Raw genomic sequence first — 21,386 nt, 5'->3', positions numbered from 1 at the left:
GACTATAATACTCCAACTCTTTTCTTTCTTTTTCCACAAGGGTTGGGCTAAATAAATAGGTTATTACATTCTTGTCTGTCTAAAATTCCCCTGCAGTTACAATTGGGTACAATATTTTTCTTCCTTTCCTGTACTACATTTTTCTCTGTTATAGTCAGAATTGCTAAGTGCTATTAAATAGGAGCTATGATCCACTTCAAAATGGATTCTTTCGGTGGTGGAGGAACATGCCTTGCATAACTCAAAAAGGTGGAGTTGGGTTTAATTACTATTACTTTGTCAGGTGATTCAACTTACCAGGACACTTGTGGTACTTTCCAACATAGAACTGGCTCTTCTGGAGATAATGCCTCCTATCTGTCACAAAATCAGAAGTGCGATCTCTAGGTCAGGACACATTTCATTTGTTGGCCTTTTTTTCCTCCTCCCTTTCTCCTTGTTACTTTTTTCTTCCTTTCATTTTTCAAGTGCTTCCTCCAAGTTTTTTACATGTTAGTGGCCAAAAGCTATAGCTGTCTTGAGGTTTAATGCTAGTACTTCTGCTAGCGATTCCCTATTGGACAGGATTCATTGGTCAGCCTTTTTTTCCCCTCCTTCCTTTCTCCTTGTTGGGCTAGTTGGAAATAAATGTTGAAATATCAGAATTTTCCCACCTATTGGAAATTCAGATGTTTTTGATGAGCCATAGTGGGGAAGTGTTAATGGTATGAACCCGTTCTAGAGTGAGACTGTGTGAGGTAAATTGTTGAGTATCCCAGGGCATACCTCTACTTATGAAATGCCTATGGGATAAATGGCAGAGGCAATAGTGCTCCATTATTAAGGAACCTCACAATAAACTGCATGGAACTTAATTTATGCATCTTGCATGGACGAAGAGATGAGTCAATAATGCTCAGATTCAAACCTATGGCTTGCGGAAGTGGGTATTTCAAACCAATTAGAGCACTGAAACATCCCTTCAGCATCCCTTCTGGCTGAGAATTGGCATACTGGAAATGTTTTGTTTGCAAGCACACCGTGTACATGTCATATTAGAATTCTTCATTAACATTTCTCTAAGATTCTATTTGACATCTATACTTTTTTTTTTAATAAGGGACTTCAATAAGTAATGCACATAAGCTCACAAGCCCTTTGCTACCTGCTTCATTATGTCAGTAATTTTATTATTTATTGAAAAATATCACAAGCTGGTAAAATGCAGCAAATAGACCCAAGATGACATGTGACAGTCGTGTGTTTAAAAAAACAAACCACCACCACCACCAAAGTAGCATTTGGAGAACATAGTCCTTGTCAAGTGTTGTCACTAACAGTTACATTGTATTGGAAGTGAAAAGTCTTGGGTAAAAGGGATTTAGTAATCTAGAAAACATAACTCAGGTAATGACCATTTCAAGAAGAAATACAAGTGAAGCGCTCCTTTGTAAGAGGAGGGTTGACTTACGGAGGTTGGAAATATTTGCATATAATGTTCATAATTGATCTGTGTATGTCTGTTTTGAAATACCTAATCTTCCTGGAATCATAGGTTAGAATTCAGTCCTTTATCATTCCATTGAGGTCTATGAAATTAATGTGTGTGAGGCCTTTCTGATGAGTCATTAAAAACGGAGACCAAACTGGTGCTTTGTGGACTTCAACAATTCCATGACACTTTTCACAAGAGGAGGTTTTGCCTGAGTGTCCTGTAACAAGTTTCTATTTTGCCTGCTGTTGAGTAGTGTATTGTAAACTGTCTGTCTACCATCCTTTCTAGAGTTCGCTGCATTGCAGAGGTGATGTGATACTGCTCAGAACAAAATTGAACATTACTTGCTAAGGCCTGTAGTCTGTGCGTCACTGTTCTGGAATTAAGATGTAGAGGGAGACTTTCAAAGGCAAGAGCATATAGGTGCAGTGGGAGTTGGGCACCTCACTGACCTTTTGCCCTTTAAAATCTCTCTTTTAGGCAGCTGTGGGATATTGTGTTTTGTACAAATTAGGTACAGAACTCAGGCGCCTGGGAAATTACCAAAGCAGCCCTCAGGTTGGCCTCTGGTCAAGAATATGTTAGCAAATCTTGTTTCTGTTGCTGTCACGGCGGTCACAACACTGGTTTGATTTTGTGGAGTGATGCATTTCTGGTATGGTAGCAAAGACTGACTCTTCTACAGTAGCTATTATTATTTCAGTGGAATTGCGAAGTGGCCCTTAAGGTAGCAATTTCCTTCTTTCTGAAGCTTGTGTTACCTTCATATTCAGAAGTTGGACATTTATCTGGCTGTGTTTCTGAATAAATACATATATATTTGTGTAAATATTTACAGCATATAAATAAATAAGTAAATGTCCAATCCGTGAAGTTCAGCTGACTGTGATAGAACTGTATCATCTGCTTTCACTAACCTGGTTAACTAATTTAAAATTATATACAGCAAGTAATACAGCTTACCAGTGATGATGAAAGAATAATTACACAGGCCGTCGGGGGTAGGGTGCTCGAATCTAGATCTGATAGTCTGGATTGTTTTTGCTCTTTGCACTTATAGTACTTAGCTCTTATTTCTTAACCAAACATGACAGTTAGATGCATCTAAAAAATGTAAATGTTGGATTGGGACTAAGTAAAGGTATGATTCTGTTCCTGACCGTTTACACTGTAGTTAGTTATATCCTTTTACTATTTCCCAGGAGTAAATGCAAATGAAGAGTCTAGAGTTATCCCAACTTGTTTTTTGTTTGTTTTCAAATACATATTGGATGGGATTTTCAAAATCAAATAAGTGGGAACACAAGTCCCATTGCAAATAAAATCAACCCTTCAGTTACCTGCCATCATAGGCGTTCTTCTACAACTTCAATATAAATAAAACATTGGATTACCAAAAAAACAGAAAATTACTAAATCAAGCATATCAGCACAACTACTGTAACTAACATATTAGTTCAAATGTTCATGAACTAGAGGATTTAAAATATCTACAAAGTGAAGCGATCACCCCATTTTTTAAAGCTAAGGCCAATAGGCGGATGACATGATGAAACGTATAGTGCTTGCAGCTGGAAGTGCATAAGCCTGAGAGAGGCACATCTTGGCAGTAAAAAGGCTTAATTACGCTCATGTAAATTTTCACTTTTATCTATGAAACATCTAGTTTTAGTAATTCCTTGCTTTACACCAATCATTCTGTCCTCTCGCATACAATTCCATACAAACACTATAGTAACAGAATGTTATAGTTGCATGGTTCAGCATTCAGGAAATGCAAAAGTTAAATTTGTTTGTAGAATTCGTCATAAAATTTTTGATTATGCAATTGATCATTGGGATTTGCTGATTTGTTGAAATTGAAATGTTCCATGGTGTCATGTATCTGTGAAATTCCACCAGAAACCACTTCTCTGTGGTTTCCTGCCAGCTTGCCCACCTCCCTCCTCAGCACCCCAGTCTTCTGGGCTCCAGCTGCGGTAGTGGTGACCGGGAGCCCCAGGCCCTTTAAATCACTGCCGGAGCTTCCAGCTGCAGAGGTGGCTGGGAGCCCCAGAGTTCGGGGGCCATTTAAAGGGCCCGGGGCTCCGGCTACCGCAGCAGAGCCCCAGGCCCTTTAAATCACCACCTGAGCCCTGCTGCCGGAGCCTCGGGGTAGCAGCAGTGACCGCGGGACTCCGACGGTGATTTAAAGGGCCGGGGGCTCCCAGCCACCGCTACCGCAGGACTTAAATTGCCGACGGAGCCCTGGGGATCCCGGCTGCCGCTGCTACCCCAGGGCTCTGGCAGCGGGGCTCGGGTGGCGATTTAAAGGGCCTGCGGCTCCAGCCGCTACCGCCCTGGGCCCTTTAAATCTCTGCCGACTCCGGCAGCGGGGCTCTGGTGGCAATTTAAAAGGCCCGGGGTGGTAGCTCTGGCTGCCACTACTGCCCGGGCCCTTTAAATCGCCACCGGGGCTCCAGCAGCAGGGCTCTGGCAGCAATTTAAAGGGCACAGGGCTCCAGCAGCTGCTGGGAGCCCTAGGCCCTTTAAATTGTCGCCTGGGGAAGCTGGTCTGGTACGGCGTACCAGGGCATACCGGCTTACTTTCACCTCTGACCCAAACCTTAAGTACATGACTTTCCTCCAGCATTCACAATGGTGTTGGACTAAAAACACAACATCCAGTTAACAAATATTTTGTATTTTAAATGCAGCCATTTTAGCATGTTTAGAAATGTACCTAATTTAAATAATTTGGGATTGTGCAGTAGTTGATACTACACTTGGAGAACTTGCAACTCTGCCTGAATCCCAATGAGGCAGTATTCCAATTTTCTCCCATTTTTTCACTAGCAAGATGAATTCTTAGGGACTTCACAGATCTTGTTCTTCCACTTTTACTCTTTTCATCCCTATTCAGAAAGCAGACAAATAACTAAACTTTTTAATGTCAGTATAGCGTTATGGGAAGGCAGTAGCACAAGAGGTGGGTGTTGCATTTTGCCTGAATGTGTGGTCATCCTCAGCTCTAGTAAAAAGGATTCCCTAGCCAATTATAGTCCCTTGAAAAGGCTCTGTCTTCAGCTCCTCATAGTCTAATCCTTCTGTTGAGTGTTTCAACATCCCCCAAGATAGCAGTTGCCTCAGAAGTCTAAGTCACAGGAGGAGAGACTGTCTTTGAGTTAGTATTTGGGCCAGCTCATAGTCTTGATTTTCAAGTCTGAAAGTTGTGTTTTCCAAGCCACATTAGGGAATTTGGATGCTTATTTCCCATTAACCCATGGACCACTGTGCTCAAGTGTGTGTATCTGTTAGTTATAGTCTCCTTAGTCAGCCAAAGGTGGGGTTTACTGCTGTTACAATTTGAGTGTATTGTGTGAGAGTAGTCCAGGAAGATTCCTAGACTACATACTGTTTGACAAGTGGGGGCACATACCTTTTATGAAGGGTAGTAGGACTATCTGAAATCTACCATGTTTTTCTTTAAAATGTTTGCTGATACTCAGGGCTTGTCTATACTACCACTTATATCGATATAATGTACGTCGCTCAGGGTTGTGGAAACCCTTCTTCCCCGAGCGACGTAAGTTACACTGACCTAAGCTTCTCCCGCTGACATAGCTACCACCTCTCACAGAGGTGGAGTTGTTATGCTGACGGGAGAGGTCTCTCCTGTTGGCATAGAGCATCTTCACCAGACGCAGCTGCACTGATATAGCACTTCTAATGTAGACTAGCCTTTAGTTAACAAGATGGCATTTCCAGTACTTGTACCAAAAATAAACTGTTCCCCATTCAAAAAAGAATTAGTTTGCTGCCCACAGAAGGAGGCATCTTTGTCTAAAATCTAGCCGTTTACATGAGTTCTTCAGAAATGAAGCATACAGTCGTGGTGAATGGCAAATAAAGTTTCAAATGACACAACTCTATCAAAGACATTAAAAGAAAATGTGACGATAGATACAAATTTTTTGCCAAAGAAGATTTGTAAAGACCAAATGAATCCACCGTGTATTTAATTTTGTTGGCACTACATCAAAGCTCTTTCTTTTTAAATTGGATAACACAGAACAAGAAAACTGGGAAAAAAACAAACTTTTTTTAACAAAAAAGAAAAAGCCTCCAAGAAGTCTTAATCTGATTTTTTTTTTAAATTATCAGGTTAATGCAGTATGTCCCAAAGCGATCAAACAATGGGCTTCTTTCCAAATTCTACCTGTTCAGTACTGTTACCTCTCTAGAGAAAGCAAGAGAGTCTTCAGCTAGATTAATTAAATTGAAACTGAATCATTAAATGATAATGTTTACATCAATAAATTCTACTGAAATGTAAAGCTAATATTGATTCTTTCCTTTACCCAGCCTAGCAGTAAAGTATTCAGCCAAAAGTAGAGAAATAGCAGGTTTGCCACTATATTCAAAGACGTTTTGGATGCTCTATTGGGTAAATGCTGGCTTCTGCTCCAGGGGCATGGTGGGCTGTCTTGCAGTACAGGTGTTTTAGTTCCATCACATGGAGAGCCCTGCTTCGTGCAAGCTCCATACATACCACAGTGCAGTGGTGACTTTGGAGTTGGAGCTGGTGGTGGTTCCATACAAAGGCTCTTTTAGTTCAGAGATTAGAACAGCAGCACTGTAATGCTCTGTTGCAGAGCCAAAGTCAGTGATAGAGCTGGAGAGGGTTCCTTTTCTCCAGCACAGTCAGCCTGTTTGAGCTACTGCTAGCTTCCCAGCTTTCAGACTGCGGAAACAACAGTAGCTCTGCCACTATTTCGTTCTAACACGGATATTAATGCTTAAAATAGCAACCCATTTTAAGTAAATAGACACTTACATTTTTTTAATGTCTTGCTAAAGCTGAAGATGGCTGCCACTCTTTCACATCTATTATTTTTCTGTCAATTCGTTAGAATATTTTAAGCAAATTTAATATAATCTCAGCAATGAACCCATTGTTAGCACAAATCTCGTAGATCCTTGCTGCCTAGCTCTTCATGGGGAGGTCCTTTTGCAAAATACTTGATAAACAATCAAGTAGAATCATAGTTGCTAAGGCATTTAGCTGGTAGGAAATACTATTTAGGATCAGGAGCATGATTACTGTAGTTTGCAACATTCCCAGAATTTGTAGAAATAAGGAGCTGCAAAGTAACTTTTTTTTCATATAGCTAGGGTTACCATCCGTCCGTATTTCCCCGGACATGTCCGGCTTTTGCGTCTCTAAATAGTCGTCCGGGAGGAATTGGTAACAAGGTTAAAATGTCCGGGGTTTTTTTCTCCCTCGCCTCCCTCCCTCCCATGCAGAGTGCAGCTGCTGATTGGGCGGCTGGGCCGATTGAGCCGCTCCCATTGGCCTCCAGCAGCCAGAGCCCTCACCTGCTCCCCCCTCCCTCTGTCTGCAGCCCTGTGTAACACACAAACCGACCCACCGGGCAGCCTACACGTGGAGCCAGAATGGTAAGGGGAGTCCGGGGGGGGGGCAGGCAGGGAGCGGGGGAGTATTGGATGGGTCCCCGGCCTCCACCTGCCACCCCCCCTCTGCACATTTCCCCCCCCCCCGCCTGCCTCTCCCTTGTCTGCTTGTACTGCCAGAGCCAGTAGCAACTGCTGTCTGCTGCCCCTGGGTCCTAGCGTCCCCCATCCACTAATGGGAAGACAGGCTGCCTTTACCCTACCCTTCCACCCTAGCCCCAAGCCTCTCCAACGCCCCAAGCCCCTCAGCCCCAGCCCTCATCCCCCCGCACCCTAATCCTCTGCCTCAGCCCTGAGCCCCCTCCTGCATCATGAACCCCTCATCCCCAGCCCCAGCCAGAGCCCTCATCCCCCCACACCCTAATCCTCTGCTCCATCCCTGAGCCCCCTCCTGCATCATGAACCCCTCATCCTCACACCCACAGCCCTCACCCCTGCATCCCCTCCTATCTCCAAACTCCCTCCCAAACCCCCTCCCCCTTCCCACACACCCCCTCCTGCCCTCAAACTCCCTCCCAAAGCCTGAACCCCCTCCCTTTGCACCGCCTCCCACCCCCAAATTCCATCCCAGAGCCTGCACCCCTCACCCCCTCCTGCACACCCACCCGCTGCCCCAGCCCGGAGCCTACACCCAGCACCCAAACTCTATCCCAGAGCCTGCACCCTGCACCCCTCCTGCACCCTAATCCCCAGCCCAGGATCTGCACCCCAGACCTCCTCCCCCCACCCAACCCCCCTCCCAGAGCCTTAGGCAGGTGCGGGGGGTGGTTCTGGGCACCACCAAAATTTCTACAACCCTGCCACCCATGCGAGTTGATAAGGGTTGGGGCAGTTAGGGGACAAGAAGCGGGGGGTTGGGGTTCTGAGGGGGGCAGTCAGGGGGTGGGAAGTCAGAGGGAGTGGATGGGGTGGGGCTAGGGCGAGGCTCCCCCCCAGTGTCCTCTATTTTGATTGTGGAAATATGGTAACCCTAATATAGCCAAAGTGCTAAGTAATGAAGCTATGTTTACTTTTTAAAAAATATAACTATCCTCATAAAATGCAGAAGAATATGACATCTGGTTACTAAGAGTCAGCATAATATAGTGACCAAAATTTTATGTTGTGCGGTAGCAGGATTTAATAGGATTTCCTTTTATATAGAAAGTAAAACTGATCCTTAGTGTTTGGATTGCATTGACACTGGACCAATTTTAGCTTCAGTTTACATGAGGAAACAGGATTTAGTGACATATTCATAAACTTCAATCCTATTTATGAATTTAAAATCAAATTGTGCAGATAAACATCCATATTTGATAGCAGTTGGCTGATGATGATCTGCAGAGGATTTTAATGGCCAGGTGGTTTGAATTAAGTATTTTTCTTTTGGTTATAAAATCCTAATGAGTTATGGCAATTCATTAGTAACTGAATGAAATCTGTTAAGAAATTAGGAGGAATGACTTGATTTTAAAATGAGGTCCAATTAGAATTAATTGAATAACTCTTGATAGTAGTAACCAAAGCAAGAGTACATTTATGGGAATGCAAATCTCTTCCAAAAGCATAAACATCTAAACTTTAAATATGACAGTAAATGGAATCACAGTTGTAATAGAGGAAGGTGCCAAGTGGTAGATAATATTCAAATATATAACTAATATGAGCCAGATCCTTCTATCACAATTTTATACCCATGAAACCCCACTGACTTCAGTTCTGTTATGCCTGATTTATATTGGTATAAATGGGAGAAGAATCAGACCCTATGCAAATATTGTAATCAGACTTTTTTCTTTGGCTTAGCATTCAGAAATATTAGGCACCTGTTCATAAATGACCCATTAATAAATCAGAACTCTTAGAACTGCTGTGAAATTGTCCTTTTTTTGTTTTTCATAAAATGACTCATTGAATATGAAACTGGGTATTTTAGATACTGTAAGAAGATGTGAACTTTCACTGTACACCACCAGGTCAAATTCCTGAAGAGTTTCTATTAACCAGACAAGCTGAATAAAGCTTCAAAAGCAGTTAGACAGCACAATTATTTCCAAACCAATTAACTCCCTCTTGGAATCTGTATACAGTTATTAAAACACACTGGTATAGTCTTTATTTTGAAAGGGACTTTCAAATTGTGAAATATGAGAATTTGTATATTATAACAGTTCAGTAACTTTCTGAATTCAATTTCTATTTTCCTGAGCGATTTATATTCCAGCAATAATATTATCTGGCCTAGCCCAAGTTCCTTCAGTCAAAACCTGCGGTGTATTCACAAATCTACATTAGTGGCATCAGTTGGTTGCATGTGAATAATTACAAGATCATGCCTCCAGAACACATTCAGAACTATCATCCTACCTTTTATTCTTTTCCCTCTGTTTCTTTGGCTCCTATAATTATTTGCATTATGGTAGAGACTAGAAACCCCCACTGAGAACAGGGCCCCATTTTGCTAGGCACCATACAAATACGTCATAATAAACAGTCCCTGCCCTGATGAGGTTACAGTTTAAATCTATGACAGAGCTGGAAACTGAACGCAGATCTCCTAAGTCCCAGCTCAATGACTTAACCACAAAAGACCAACCTTCCCCTCTGTAGCAGATGCTTTAAATATAGATTTTTCACTTTAAATTATTATATTGGTTCCAAACTCCTCTGATATCTTTGTTTGTAAAGCTATGGTTTATAATCAGAATTTTTATATATAACTGTGAGGATTTATATACAGTACTTCTATTAATGAAAGCTGGTCTCATTTTTGTGGGCAAATAGTTAATTGGCCAGAAAATGTAGTTTGGGGTTGACTGTGAATTCAGCAAATAGTTTTGGCCCCAAAAAATTGGGGGGGGGGGAATTCTGAAAAGTCAAAATGTTCATTTCAATATTTTCAAAACAAAACATTTTAACTTTTTGTTTTGAAATGCTGTTTGAAGTTTAGCTAAATTTAACTTAAGAATATATGAACGGCCATACTGGGTCAGACCAAAGGTCCATCTAGCCCAGTATCCTGTCTTCCGACAGTGGCCAATGCCAGGTGCCCCAGAAGGAATGAACAGAACAGGTAATCCTCAAGTGCTCCATCCCCTGTCGCCCATTCCCAGCTTCTGGCAAACAGAGGCTAGAGACACCATCCCTGCCCATCCTGGCTAATAGCCATTGATGGACCTATACTCCATGAATTTATCTAGTTCTTTTATGAACCCTGTTATAGTCTTGGCCTTCACAACATCCTCTGGCAAAGAGTTCCACAGGTTGACTGTGCGTTGTGTGAAGAAATACTTCCTTTTCTTTGTTTTAAATCTGCTGCCTAATACATTTCATTTGGTGATCCCGTGTTCTTGTGTTATGAGAAGGAGTAAATAATACTTCCTTATTTACTTTCTCCACACCCATCATAATTGTATAGACCTCTATCATATCCTCCCTTAGTCATTTCTTTTCCAAGCTTTAAAGTCCCAGTCTTATTAATTTCTCCTCATACAAAAGCCGTTCCATATCCCTAATCATTTTTGTTGCCCTTTTCTGAAACTTTTCCAATTGCAATATATCTTTTTTGAGATGGGGCGACCACATCTGCATGCAGTATTCAAGATGTGGGCATACCATGGATTTATATAGAGGCAATATGATATTTTCTGTCTTATTATCTATCCCTTTCTTAGTGATTCCCAACATTCTGTTTGCTTTTTTGACTGCCGCTGCAAATTGAGTGGATGTTTTCAGAGAATTGTCCACATTGACGCCAAGATATCTTTCTTGAGTGGGAACAGCTCATTTTGACCTCATCATTTGATATGTGTAGTTGGGATTATATTTTGCAATGTCCATTACTTTACATTTATCAGCATTGAATTTCATCTGCCCTTTTGTTGCCCAGTCACCCATTTTTGTGAGATCCTTTTGTAACTCTTAGTTTAGTCCAAAGCAGACTGCAATCTTGAGAAGTTTTGTATCATCTGCAGATTTTGCCACCTCAATGTTTACCCCCTTTTCCAGATAATTTATGAATATGGTAAATGCTACTGGTCCCAGTACAGACCTCTGGGGAACACCACTATTTACCCCTCTCCATTCTGAAAACTGACCATTTATTCCTACCCTTTGTTTCCTATCTTTTAACCAGTTACTGATCCATGAGTGGACCTTCCCTCTTATCTCATGTCATCTTACTTTGCTTAAGAGCCTTTTGTTAGGGACCTTGTCAAAGGCTTTCTGAAATTCTTAAGTACACTATATCTACTAGATCACCCTTGTTCACATGTTTGTTGACCCCCTCAAAGAATTCTAGTAGATTGGTGAGGCATGATTTCCCTTTACAAAAACCATGTTGACTCTTCCCCAACCAATCATGCTCATCTATGTGTCTGACAATTCTGTTCTTTAGTATAGTTTCAACCATTTTGCCCGGTACTGAAGTTAAAAACATTAAAAATAAACAAACAAACTAAAACAAAAAAAAAACCCTGAACAGTGTTTCATTTCAGGTTGAAAGAAGCACATTATTTCATCCTAAACAACATGTTCAGTTTTTTGTTTTGGCAAGAAAAATCAAAAATATTATTTCTGGTCAACCCCAAATGAATTTTATTTTATTTTTTTTCCTGGTCAGCTACCAAAATGAAAAATCACTTATTTGCCTAGCTCTGCTATTAACACTTTTGAACTGTTGTTACATAATTCTCTGGTGCATTGACATAAGAGCAGTCACTAAAAGAGAGTCACTAAATGAGAAATAATCTGATCTACTGAGATTTTCCTAGTCTGATTATCATCGCCTACTGCTATACCAAGACCATGGCCAGGGAGTTGTCAATGTGACATAAGTTACCTTAAACATAGGTGGTTGCTTGTTTTACATTGCCATGCCCTTGTGATCTAGTGTACTATGAAAGGCCAGCCAGGATGAATGTGTGTGTGTCATGAGGAGACAGTTAAGTTTGTCTTGCAGTTGTGCAGCTCAACACTACATTTATTGTATAAAATAGTTCTACAAGCAAGAGATAATAGTGAAGGAGACACTTGACAATTAGACCCCTTTATGGGCCTGACACCTTAATTATCAACACATTCATTATTAACATAGACTTCTTTAAATAACTGTGCTACGGTGGCCATTTTTAAAAAAATCCACTGATAGACTGACACATTCACTTTATTATATTATAAAAGCATTTATAGTGAAACAGATCACAAGTTTGGTTATATTATTTAGCTTCACTTAATCTTTCATTTCTCTCATTGGTCTTTGTCCAAAGTGTGTGTATACTTTCATATAATAGATACACTTTTGTTTCACAGATGTTTTCTAGTTCATAGAGCTAGAGAAGTGAAATTTTGTGAAAATAGTGCCAAAAAAATCCTTTCTCCTCCCTTACCCCCGCAACATGTGCAATATTTTTTTGACTTAAGATTTAAAAAGTCAATTCTGAGACTGAAAAGAGGAAAAGCTTTCACATGACCTTTGGTTTATGGAAAACAACCTGCTTTAAAAAAAATTCTTTAACAAGAGCAAATATGTCTACATAGCTCTAAAGTTGAAATTTAGAGATGCATCATGTTGCAAATTTTTCCAATTTGGTTTACTTGTTACCACCACCACCATTAGTTGCATTAATAAGCACCCATAGGAAGGTTTGGACTTGTCTGAACTACAAACCAACATATTCTTAACCTGGGTTTTACCAGTGTAAATGAGCACAGTTAGTTTGGTCAAATTTGCCAATATAATATATGTTGATCCTGTGGTCAACACAGAGTCTTATGTTGATCATAGAAATCGATGGAGCTGTGCTGGTGTAACTAAGGGTACGTCTTCACTACCTGCCAGTTCGGCGGGTAGCAATCGATCTGTCGGGGATTGATTTATCACGTCTCGTCTAGATGCGATAAATCAATCCCCGAACACGCTCCCCGTCGACTCCGGAACTCCACCAGGATGAGAGGCAGAAGCGGAGTCGACGGGGGAGCCGCGGCCATCGATCCCGTGCCGTGAGGACAGGAGGTAAGTCGATCTAAGATACGTCGACTTCAGCTACGCTATTCTCGTAGCTGAAGTTGCGTATCTCCCCCCCCACCCCCACCCCACCCATGTAGACCAGCCCTAAGAAGAGAATTAAGCAGGTATATAAGTCAATGGGAGCCCACTTAGGCCAAGACTGAGTTCTTTTTAAAAATCCATCTATTGCCTCAGTCTGAGGTTCGAGTGAGGTTATACAATAAAATAAAATGGAGTCTTAAATCCTCGCTTGTTAGAGAATATTATGTCATAGTGAAAAATGTATTTTTTCTCAGGAGTTTACGAATATAAAAGATAAGCAGGGAGTAAAATATAAAGTAACCAGGTATAACTTGCTTTGTTTTGAGTAATAATTATACCACAAGCGATAATAATTACCTAAAGAGGTAATATTGGTTGCATGTGGCTGACTGTTATCTGATGCACATGAAAAACAGAAAAAGTTTTTCATTTGCTATATTCAGCAACTTTCAAATTCAGTTTTTCAGCAATGGTTTCCTTCTGCAGCAGTCTCAGTCTCAACCCTTCAGTTCTGAATAAGGTGAACTTTCTAGAAAGCAACAGAGGGTCCTGTGGCACCTTTAAGACTAACAGAAGTATTGGGAGCATAAGCTTTCCGTGGGTAAGAACCTCACTTCTTCAGATGCAAGGGTTGATGAGGTTCTTACCCACGAAAGCTTATGCTCCCAATACTTCTGTTAGTCTTAAAGGTGCCACAGGACTCTCTGTTGCTTTTTACAGATTCAGACTAACACGGCTACCCCTCTGATACGTGAACTTTCTAGTGGCTTTTAAGTGGCAGTTATTTGCTTTTTTCTGTTGGTAATGCACTCCTAATGTGTTCTACATTTAGTCACATAAGTCTTTCCACACAATAGATCCTTATTCATGGAGACCAAAGCTTTTTCTCATATTTCCAGAATGTTATGTAGACAACAGGAGGGGAAGAAATACAATTTCTAGGAGGCATTTATTTTAACTACGTTTGGTCTTTTTGGCCTAGTCAATCCTAGAATATATATATATATAGCTATACTGACAAACCCTCCTTGTGTAGACACAGTTTATACCGGCAAAAGAGTTTTTCTGCCAGTATAGCTTATACCCATTCCCCAAATCAACAATATATACCAGTTTATACTGGCAAAAGCACTATTTTTGGCAGTATAACTGAATCTACACTAGGGTTTTTGCCAGTATAAAAATGTCTTGCAAAGTCAGACCTCTCACTGACATTTCTTTACTAGCAAAAATTTTAAGATTAGACCTGCCATTTTTAATGGGACCTGATTAACTACTGTATGAGAGAGAGAGAGGGAGGAACCAAATTACCTCTGGAAGTGGAAAACAGACAAATGAAAATACAGACCCTCAAATATTACAAAGGAGAAAGACAAATGAAATCGCTCCAGTTGCAAAGAATGTTGGGAAATGTTGGAAAAAACTTTTAGCAATGGTCAATAATCTCAAATATAACCTATTGTCAGTAATATCCATGCCATAGTTTCACACTTGTTGATGTCCTATCACTGAAATCAAATCAGTATATACTGCCTGTCCAAGTACCAACGGAAGCCCAGAGAAAGTATTCTGCATGCTGTACATTTAAAGGTATGGTATTCTCGGTCTACCCTTTCCTACTGCTTAAATATTTGGTCTTCATGTATAAATATACTGTTTCTACGTTCCAGCAGGAGTCCTGTTATTGCACCTCTTGTAGACACAGAACACTCGATTCCTATAGTGTGTGGAAGTGGCTTCCTTCCACCCTCAGATGACGCTTTCCACTTACAAAAAGCAGCTGAAAACATTCTTCTTCCCTACAAAGATATTTCCAGTTTTAATTGGTCAGCTCCTTTCCCAAATCATATTACTTTAATTTCACATTTGATACTTGATGTTTTATATGGTGGCTGATGTCTTAATAGTATTGTATTTTAAACTGTTGAGTGGCACTTCAAGTAAGTAATCTGGAGGGCAGACTCATTATAAACGACAGAATTTTCAAGGGAAAAAAAAAAACACACGCAGGGTTGAAATCCTGGCCATAAAACTCCCATTGATTTCTTGGGGCCAGTATTTCACCCTAAAAATTTATCTGTATGTACATATATGTATATAGATGGATGTATATAGAATATGTGTTGATGTGGTATAAATATTCTCTGAGTTTGGAACAGCTGCTTTATTCATGAATTGCAGAGCCAAGAGTAAATTATATCTGTAAAGAAGCCTTATTAATTAGCATGAGTCCAGTTTTACAGGGTTTGGAGGGAGCTATAAATGCCTATTTAAAATGACCTACAATGTTTTTCTTTTAAACTCATATATGTTTTACTAATGTGACAATCTCATTTCTTCTATCTGCATAGCTAACTGCACAAGTTTTCTCCTCAGAACAGACAGGAATCATTAAAATGTTTTTGATAATGTATACACAATTAAAAATGAACTGTAATTCTTTACAAAGCAATCCTTGTACGTAATATCATTGACACATAGTTAAAGCCCATGGGTAAGTCAGACTGAAGTGTGTCAGGACATGGCTAATAGAGAATGTTATTAACGTTTTATGAACGTGTTAAAACAGATCATGCAAACAAGCAACAATTATTTCGCTGGAGACAAATTAGTCTCGTGATCTGACAGACTGACTCTTATGCTGATCATTGTGATGACAACATCTGTATGTGTACTTTTCTGTGTGTATGATGTGTTAAGAGCTTACTTTTCTTATGTTTGATAAACGGCCTAAAGCAGTCACACAGGGGGTTGTGTCCTTGTGTTCATTAGGATCATGATACATTGTGCATATCATTTAGAAATGCTAATAGAAGTTGCTGAGGGATGGAGAGGGGTTTTATTTCTCTGGTTTATATCACACTACAAGGAATTAAGAAATGAAATGTCTAGATCTGTGCTAAACAAATTGGATTACCAATTTATTTGTGGCTATTGATTTATTTGTAAAAGTGTATGTTGGTGTCTTGTGAGTAGAGAACTGCGATAATGAGAGAGGCCATCATAGATCGGAAAAACTTCATTAAAAGCCATCTTAAGCCACTCGCTTAAGTAATTATGTAGGCACTAAATTTGGATCTGCTTGTGCTTTCATGTACAGTGAAATTAAACTGAAGAAGAGAATTAGCTCATCATCTTATTTTCAGGCTGAAATAATTGGCCTTAACACACACATTTCGCTGATAAAATGTAGTTAAAATCATTATAAAATACATGTTTTCTCATTTTATCTTATAGCATGCAGTTGAGCTAGATAAAATTGTTTGTGTCTGCCCTTCTCACAATGGTAAAATAGGCAATTTTTTCAAAGAAAAATTAGTAAGACATTCTCTAGTTCCATCTACAGCAACCTGTTTTACTGGGCCACAGAGGCTTTGATGCGAAATTTAAGTCAGACTAGTCACCTGGTACATGGGACATTGGCTATTATCTAAAAAAGAAACCTGCCCCTCTTTGTGTTTTACCTGATCGTTGTGACCAGCTGCGGCATCTGTGATAACACATATACTCCGATTTAAACATCCTGGAGCTGCAGGAAAGGTATTCCCAGTAACGGGACCTCCGCTGTGCACCTCAACTAATCCGCTGCACTAGTCTGAAAGTGCATGATTATGTTGACATCCAAGATTTATGCAGGCTTTTTCCTCGGGGGATAAAAAGGAAAAGGGGTAGATAATCTTACGGTTGTGGGGATTTTGAGGCTATGATTTTCAAAGACATGAAAGGGTGCCTCATCCATTTTGAATGGATAACTTTCAATGGAGCCAAAAAGAGAGATTAAATATGACTGCTGCATAGTCTTCTGTACAGAATGGAAGAGGATGGCTTACATCGCAGCCACTTTATCTTTCATTGAAAACTGGGTGGGGACAAAGTTAAGGACCACCCTCTTCCCAGAGAACAGAACAGAAGCACGGACTGGCTTTTGCTATTTTTTTTTAAATGATTTAGCACTTGTAAATACTGGCTGATTGACAGCATTAGATATTAACTCTGGGCACGCACAGTTCAGGCAGATCCTCAATTGCGGAGCTGAATTTTATGGGGCCTTCCAATCATGTTGGTTATCTTACTAACAGCACTTCAATATTCAGTGTGGGGCGGGAGGGGGGGAGTTGTGAATATTAATACTTCTAGAGCCAGTGTGATGGAAAAGTTTTCCTGTCGCACCTCTCCAATAACCGTTTGCTATGAAGGGAATGGGAGCCTGCAGTATCATCAGCTATTTCAGCGGTCTGGTCACTAGCTCTAAAATACATTTATTTTCAGATCCACGCTAAACTTCCCAATAAACTGCAGTTCAAATGGAACCAATAGCCAGAAACTAGGCACCAAAGTCAGTCAGATAATAGCTGCCTCTGCAGGTCACCGAATACAGCAAAATGTAACAAAATAGCACCTAGAGAGAATACAATACCATAAGAGCTAAGAAGAAAAATAACCTAATTACTATTGCCTGCTGACAAAATCAGAGCCATATTATTCTCTGCTGAAAAGTATTAAATATAGAATTTTGACCTCTCTCTCTGAAAATATTTTGAAGAATTTCTAGGTGTGGTACATTTTTAGATTGAAAGTAATACAAGACCAGCAAAATATCCATTCTAATGAACAATTGCAAAACATTAGGGGTTGGATTTTTCAAAAGCAGTCCGTGGTCATCTAATTCTGCTCCCATTGAAGTCAATACTGTTCACTTTGTGGGAGCAGAGTTAGCCCAACACTGAGTGCTTTTGAAAATCTCATCCCAAAAACCAACACTAAATAGTACAAGAGGTTGGAATGCTGCTGACCACACCGACATAAAAAGGGAGGTTATTTCCTCTGGCGTATTGCCCAGTACATGTGTTTATAGGACAAACCACCTGAACAAAAGCCAAAATAAGCGCTCTCTCTCTCTCTCTCTCTCTCTCAAAAAAAAAAAGGGGCAATAGAATCAGTTTTACATAAGCAAATTCTCAGCTAAACAAGAATTTCTGAGAAAAATTGAAGCAGACAACTGCTCCGTGAAATCAGATAACTCTTACCACCAAGTGCTCTCAATGTCCTGAAGGAGTCTTCCTGAAAAACAGAGTTTCTCTCCCCCTCTACCAATTTCCAGCCCTAGATATCTTTATGTGTCTGTCCTCCCAGTAATCCCAAACTACTGGGCAAGGGGTAGTTTTGGAAATTAGCAGAGCAGTTTTTGAAATAGTTAATTTTCACCAGACTGATATCTTATCTAGTGGTTAGAGCAGAAGACTAGGAGGTATATGTGGATTCCATTCCTGACTGTCAGCAGCTTGCTGTGTGACTTAAGCAAATTACTTACTGTGATCGGTGTCAGTCCACCTACCCGCTAGGGGGCGGTGGGGAGCTACGACGTCACTGGCCGGCCTGGGTCACGCCTCTGCCACTGGGGAATTAGCGGCAGGAAGGATGCCAGCCAGTGTCTGTAGCGCCCCTCAGGCAGGGGAGCGCCGGCAAAGGTCAGTAGCGTGCCCCTCAGGCAGGGGAGCGCCGGCAAAGGTCAGTAGCGCGCCCCTCAGGCAGGGGAGCGCCGGCAAAGGTCCCGGCGTGGGTCGGCCGGGTAGGGGAACGCAGGCCCACCCTACGCCACTACGTTCCAGCCCAGGGCCCTGACAGTGGCAGAACGAGGGTCCCGCCACTGGGTCAGCAGGGTCCTCCCGCTACATAGACTCACCACTGTGCAGCTTTGTCCCTGGGCTACTTCCTACCCGATTGCTCGTCCGAATCCCTCTGGTTCCGCCAGTGCGTCGGGGTAGTCCGCTGTTGGCAGCTCCAGCTCCCCCTCGGGCTCAGGCTCCTCCCGGTCCTCGGCTGCTGGCAGCTCCAGCTCCCTCTCCGGCTCCTCCAGTCCCTCGGGGTACTCGGCAGCGGGCAGTCCTGGCAGCCCCAATCCTTCCTCCAGGTGAGGTTCCCACTGGTCCAGGGCCTCCCCTGGCATGGCAGCAGGGTCTGAAGGGAGCAGCCCACGGTCTGCATCTGCCTCCCTCCCTGGTGCTGCCCTGACTGAGCTAAGGGCCCCGCCCTTTATACTGCCTGTTCCACCCCTCCCCTTCCGGGGGGTGGAGCGAGCTTGACCTGGCCCCGCCCACTCAGGCTGAGAGAGCGGCCCTTTACCCTCAGGTTCAGAGGGCAGCCACCCTGGCTCCCTACACTTACCTTCTGAAATAGATTATAAAACATTTTGAGTCTCTCTGATGAAAGCCACCAAGATTATTATATCAACTGTATGATAGAAATGGGAAATACCTAATCCTTATTAGTTTGTTACATTAAAGAGTTAAATAGTTGGCTTTTAATCATGAATTTATGATGATCTATTAAGAGTATGAAATCTACAGGTATCGTATTGTGGCTTTAAATGGGAAGATATTATTTGTACAGTGATACATACACAACGCAAGCAACTAGTACATTCATGAGGGCAGAGAACCTTGTATTGAGGAAACCAAGGTAGAATGCCTGGAGTTTTAAAGATTTGGAAGTAGAGGTGGTAGGTGGACAAGAAATGGAAGGCTATTGCAAGTTTAGGGAATTGGATGAGAGAGTGCAAAGTCCTACATAAGAAAGGAAATGGGGGGGGGGCAGTAAACAGAGCTAAATCAGAGAAGATGGGGCTTGGAACAAATGAGCACAGAGATTGTAGATAGAATGAGTCTGGGCAGAACCATAAATGTGATGCTTGAATTTGATGTGATAAGACCTGGTGGGGAGAAGACATGATCAAATAGATAAAAGATGACTGCAGCAGCACCATTTTATATGGAGAGGTGAGATGACAGATGGCCAGGTTTGGCTGAGGTTTTTAGCAATAAGAATAAAGAGGGAGAGTACAGTTCTTGGTGGTGAGAAAGGGGGGGAAAGCCACAGGATGTAATGGAAGCCTGGCTATGAAGGAAAAAGAAAGGAATCACAAATGAGTTTATGCGCCTAGGGCATGCCGAAGGCATGGAGCTGTAAAGAGTGTAAAGAAGGGAGAAAGCAGACAGTGATTTGGAGGAAAGATGATAAATTCATTATTCTGAATATAATGAACTTGATATGGTGGCAAGGGGATCCAGGAGGAAGTGTTATTCAGAGATGCAAGACTCTAGCCTCTCAAGGAGTACAACATTAGATAACCTTACATGATAGAGAATTTTAAGATGATCTGTTACATTACTGTGGTGAATTTCTGTGAACAGTTCCATTGACTTACTCAGGTAGTATCCTGAGATGAACTAACATCATACGGTACTGTAACTTAAAAGATATCATGCCACTAGCAGTAGCACACCATGTCCATTTAGCTATTAGTCATAGTAACGCTTTCTTATGTTCCTAAATTATATTGTTTTAATGTGATTTGGTCATAATCTGTTAATGGTATGGTTTGGGTCAAAATCATATTGGTGGTCAGGTTTAAGACAACGAAACCCAGATTAGCTGAGGATTCATGTAACTAGATGTAATGTAGTTGGAATGGATTAGCAGACATGCTATTCTTGAGTGAATAAATTAAGGGTTGAAAATAACTTCTTTTAATACTCAGAAGAAAAATCTGGTAATGTTTTCACGTTTTTTTATGCTGCACTGTTAACATTGGGTTGCTAATGATACATCTGTCATTTCAGGAAACAGCATACTCCATTCGGCAGCAGACAGTGTGACCAGTGCAGTACAGAAGGCAAGTCAGGCTTTGAATGAGCGTGGCGAAAGGTTAGGTCGGGCAGAAGAAAAGACAGAGGATATGAAAAACAGTGCCCAGCAGTTTGCAGAAACTGCACACAAGGTAAGATTCTTAGTGGAATGGGGCTCACAGTAGCTCAAAATAGTGTTTCATGTTTGTTCACCCTCATCTGCAGGAGGTACAAGTTGCTGGGAAGTTTTCAATTGATCACCAAGATTCACAAGTGTGTGATTCCTTTGTCTCACAACTGTCCCTCAATAACAGGCAAATTCTGGTTTATAATTTCTCTCTCCTGTGCAATAGACCTGGTGTTCTAATGCTTCCCTTGTTACAAAATCAAAACAAAAACGTTTAAGTATTTATTTCATCCCCATTCCATGCACACATCTTTCAAGCTGATTTCCCCAGATTTCTCCTGAGAGTTGTAACCAATATTAGTTACTATAGAACAAGGGTTACTTTGTTGATGTTCAAATGAAAAAGATATACAGTGGGAAGGAACTGATTTTGTAATATTACTGTCCATTTCATGATAAGGTGAACATCAGAGGAGTTGCAAATGATATCTCAGCAATATCTTTTAGTCTGTTTCATATTTCAGCCTAAAACTGAGATGGAAAAAGAATAAGTTTTCATTCTGATTTAAGAAAATTACTACTTGTTGCTGGAGATATGATTGCCCTGCAAGCTAGAAAGGGCTTATCTCTTATAATGCTGTGTCAAGGCTGTATCCCCACTTTGAACTTTAGGGT

At 41.1% G+C, this 21,386-nt stretch overlaps 1 protein-coding gene across 1 annotated transcript in view; it reads left to right on the top strand.

The window, feature by feature from the left end:
• Nucleotides 1-21,386, top strand: part of STXBP6 (syntaxin binding protein 6) — a 217,808-nt gene that overhangs the window by 184,416 nt on the left and 12,006 nt on the right. The window contains exon 5 of the mRNA XM_026651529.2: nucleotides 20,579-20,736. Coding sequence (XP_026507314.1) covers nucleotides 20,579-20,736 — 158 coding nt within the window. The remainder of the gene's footprint in view (nucleotides 1-20,578; nucleotides 20,737-21,386) is intronic.

This window comes from Terrapene carolina, unplaced genomic scaffold (assembly GCF_002925995.2).
Source record: "Terrapene carolina triunguis isolate 2854851 unplaced genomic scaffold, T_m_triunguis-2.0 Scaffold96, whole genome shotgun sequence".
Classification (NCBI taxonomy): domain Eukaryota; kingdom Metazoa; phylum Chordata; order Testudines; family Emydidae; genus Terrapene; species Terrapene triunguis.
The sequence above is the reverse complement of the archived record's forward strand: the minus strand, read 5'-3'. Positions and strand labels throughout refer to the sequence as shown.